The sequence below is a fragment of the Mizuhopecten yessoensis genome, unplaced genomic scaffold (genome assembly GCF_002113885.1).
Source record: "Mizuhopecten yessoensis strain PY_sf001 unplaced genomic scaffold, ASM211388v2 hete_36156734, whole genome shotgun sequence".
Classification (NCBI taxonomy): Eukaryota; Metazoa; Mollusca; class Bivalvia; order Pectinida; family Pectinidae; genus Mizuhopecten; species Mizuhopecten yessoensis.
This window is the reverse complement of record NW_018485037.1, coordinates 1-4,099: the sequence shown is the minus strand read 5'-3', so window position 1 is coordinate 4,099 and position 4,099 is coordinate 1. Positions and strand designations below refer to the sequence as shown.

The window sequence follows — 4,099 nt, the reverse complement described above, 5'->3', positions numbered from 1 at the left end:
TATTACAATATTAATGACCCTTGTACCACATCTTTATATATTACAGGATTAATCATCCTTATAGTATGTACCACATTTCAATATATTACAATATTAAGAATCCTTGTACCACATCTTAATATATTACAGTATTAAGGATTTTCCTACCACTGCCAAAAGATTTTAACTATTAATTTGAAACTTTTCCTACATAACCATAACTAATAAATATATCATCTTTTTGAAAATAAGCATATATTCCTTAGCTTCAGGGACTTTTATAAAAAATATAATTGATAAGAATTTGTTTAAAATAACCAACATTACTGAGCTACCTGATCAGCCCTAGGTCCCTTACCTAGCCAGACTAAGTTATATTCAAAATGACATTAAGGGGAGGTAATACTATACGTGTGAAAAACTACGGTGAAATTCTGTAGCATTTTGCCTACAACAATTAAACCCTAAGACAACAACATCAGAAACAGTATGAATTTGTTTCTCTCTATATATATACGTAGATAAAGTTACTACCTGTTGCACCACCTCTTTACACAGTCCATTGTAAATCTTTTTTTATATTTTATAAAATAATTTTTGGAAGAAAGGTAATTATGTAACATTTCAACCAAATTTGTAAATAATGAATTAGACTTGTGTAGAATTTCATCAGAAATAATTCAGTGGACTTAAATTTTTTGGAGGGTCATAAATATCCTAGAAGCATAAACTGTTTGGATTTTCAGACATAGAATCTGCCTGAAATATTTGAATTAACATTAAATTGTTTAAATTTTCAGATACAGGAGCCTCTACTGGTGATACAGGCACCAGTCTTTCTACAGGGGTCATCGTAGCTATTGTCCTGGGCATCGCCTTCCTCCTCTTGATCATCATCATCATCATTGTCTGCTGTATATGTTCAGGTTTGTTAATGCGTCACATACCACTAAAGTCAGTGAGGAGTCCTTATTACGCCACAATTTCTAGCCCCTAGCACGATTTCTAACCCATTTTAGAAATTGTGACATAACAGACTATATTTGATATATATTTATGTATTTCTCTTGTGTATTCATTCATTTTGATGATATAAAACAGAAAATTTGTTGGTTTCTGTTTGTTAATGCGATGAATTTAATTTATAATTGTATAATTGAACATAATCTTAAATAGGTTGAGTGGTAAATTCTGTTGAATACAAACTGGAGTGTTAAATTTGTGAGAATTGCTTTAACTTGAAAAGTATAGTATCCTGATGACCATTGTTGACTGTAAAACATTTGTAATTATATTAATCTACAATAACTAAATTAATCTAGACGGCCATCTTGATGTGATCTGTTACAGGAAGCTGTAAAAAGAAGGAGAAGAAGAAGAAGAAGAAAAGTCAGATCACGCCTAAACCCGAGCCAGAGGTTTACGAGTCTCGTACAGAACAGCCTATCTATCACGTAGAAACCTACACCCCCAGACACAAACCTAGGCCATACGGGTATTTAATACATTCTCTGGCTAGTATACTGTGTTAAATGTAATGTTATCCTTACACACATGCATGACAATATATTTTCACAGTAAAGACATGACTGATAATTGGTTGTTTTAAGTTCCTAAGCCTATAATATTAAAAAAAAGGTTAATTTGATTGAGAAAATATGATAAAGAAAATATCATACTTGTTCCCTGTACATCTGAAATTTGAGAGAAAACTATATGGGAACTCTTGAGGCTTAAGATCCTTTTATATACATATATATATATGAGTTCACCTGAAGAAGCCCAAGAAAGCAGAAAGGCAAAAATTAGCAGTCAGTTCTTGTGTACTTCTTGTTTTATTTTATATTTTTCTTTATTATCTACTATATATAAATATATATCTAGACTAAAGCTTAGTACTGGTGACTGCATGGCTTCGTTAACCTCTTGTTATTTACTCCCTCTCTTCCTGGTACTTACTAACAAGTGAGAAATAAAGGTTTGCACTCCATCCGTTAGTCTTTCAGAGTTAATGGCCCTTTGTTCACTGTGGATCACTTTGTCAATGACATGAGCATATATATATATAGCATATGTATCCTGTGGTTCAAAATTGCCAAAGTTTGTACAGAATGTGAGTTTACCTGTTCAGATGGCAGAGAGTCGCATACTTACTTTGGGCCGCATGTGGCATGAAATACAGGGTTATGTCCCTTTGTTGATGTTGGTCCTTGTTTGTTCACATTTACCAGGTACCAAAAAAAATGTTCACCTAAAGTTTTCTATGTGAAGTTTTTCAATTTACAATCACTTCTATGAAAAAGGGGAATGAAAAAGGGGAAAGTCATTAAGTTATAGTAAATTCAATGTATTAGTTTATTACATAACAATCATCTGACACGTACGTTCTAAGACAAAAGAAAGAAGAAGACTAACTATTTCATCAAAATATTATAATCTTAAGTCTCAACAGGCCACAGTAAAATGTTGCGCTTGTTTGTCCAGCAATCTTGTGTACATGGTCATATATTACTGTACTCGGTGTGATGACATTTAACTGTGACGTCAAGATGGTGTCCATTTCAAATAACCCTGAAGAGCTCTGTGAAAGGTGAAAGCTGCTAGTTTTGAAGTTGGCTGTTTAGATCTTATTTTTCTATATGATTCTATAGATATATAAAATATCTAGACATAGTTAAATTGTTGGGGTTAAGGAGAATTCAAACTGTCAGCATCAGATATGTGAAAAAAAACCATCTACACATTTACAGTGAGTTTAACCCCTCCATCGTATCTCGGAAGCATGTGGATGTGGACATGGAGAGCTCCGATGGTCACGGCGGTTACGGATATATATACGGCAACAATTATCAAGCTGAGACTCAAAGGTAAGAAACATCAACAAAAATTTCACCAGAACATTATTCCTTGGAAATGGAATTTTAGACGGAGTTGTGGCCATTCTAACCAAGTCATATCAGAGGCTCAGCAAGATTAAACAGTTTTCTTGTATCAACATTTTTAGTGTAGCAGATTTTGCTTAGAACTGGTATATATATTTAGTTAAGATAGGAACGTCTTGTGGGTTGGAGTAGCTGAGTTTGGAATCTTGAGAAAGGAGGTTGAGTTTGTGAGTCTGACTTTTGGAGTCCTAACTATTAAGGAGGTTGAATTTGGGAGTCAAAGTTTCAGAGTCTAAGTAAAGATGTTGAATTTGAGAGTCAAGGTTTTATAGTCTAAGTAAAGATGTTGAATTTGAGAGTCCAAGTTTCAGAGTCTGAATAAGGAGGTTGAGTTTGGACATCTGACTTTTGAGTCAGAGAATAGAGGATGAGTTGGTAGTCTGAGTAAAGTAGTTGCGTTTTGGAATCTGAGTATAAAGGAAATTGAGTTTGTGGGTCTGAGTGAAGTAGTGAAGCTAGGGAGTTTAGGTTGAGTGATCTGGATAGAGGAAAATTAGAGGTTTCGTATGTAGTTTATTGTTTATAGCTGGAGTTGAGATTGGGTCAGAGAGATTGAGTTCTGTAATAGAATTCTAGATATAAACAAAGGAAATGCTTTGTGTACAATGGGTGAAGACTGCATGTTTTTTTTGGATTGGTTTTTTTTTGGATTTATTTGTGTTGTAAATTGAGTGTAAATATTAATGTACTTATTTTGTAGTTCAAATTGTTTGAACTTTTGGAAGCTGCGACTGAAAAGCATCAGTAATACAAAAAGATAATGTTATGCTGGCCACCAATAGTGGAGGTTAGATAATTGAAAACTGGTGGCAGTGGTGGGATTAGTAAATATAACGCTGGTGGCAGTGGTGGGATTATTAGAAAGTGTAACAATGATAAATTTGCTGTTTTCTATTAGCAGGAAATCATCTGACCATGGCCACAAACACAATTTTTTTCTGTTCATTTTATAAAATATCAACTGCAAAACACCCTTGAATAATAAAAACATAATTATCTGCCGGGCTTCGTGTCTGTGGAATAACTACAACAAATGTTAACCAATTTTTTTCAAACTTTTTCACAGCGTTTAATGACTTAATGAACGGCTCGGTCAAGTTAAATGACCACTTTCAGCTTTATTTGGCTGAGTTATGGCCCCTTGAATAAAGAAAAACGTCATTATCTGCCGTTTCTGT

The 4,099-nt window shown here is 33.7% G+C and overlaps 1 protein-coding gene across 1 annotated transcript; it reads left to right on the top strand.

Annotated features, from left to right (window-relative positions):
• Positions 1–779: 779 nt before the first annotated feature.
• On the top strand, positions 780–2,846 carry LOC110444648 (the record flags this gene model as incomplete). The annotated part of the gene is made up of 3 exons (XM_021489010.1): positions 780–905; positions 1,330–1,474; positions 2,730–2,846. Coding segments are annotated over 3 exons (388 nt in total), but the record flags the coding sequence as incomplete, so codon positions are not given.
• Positions 2,847–4,099: the final 1,253 nt, after the last annotated feature.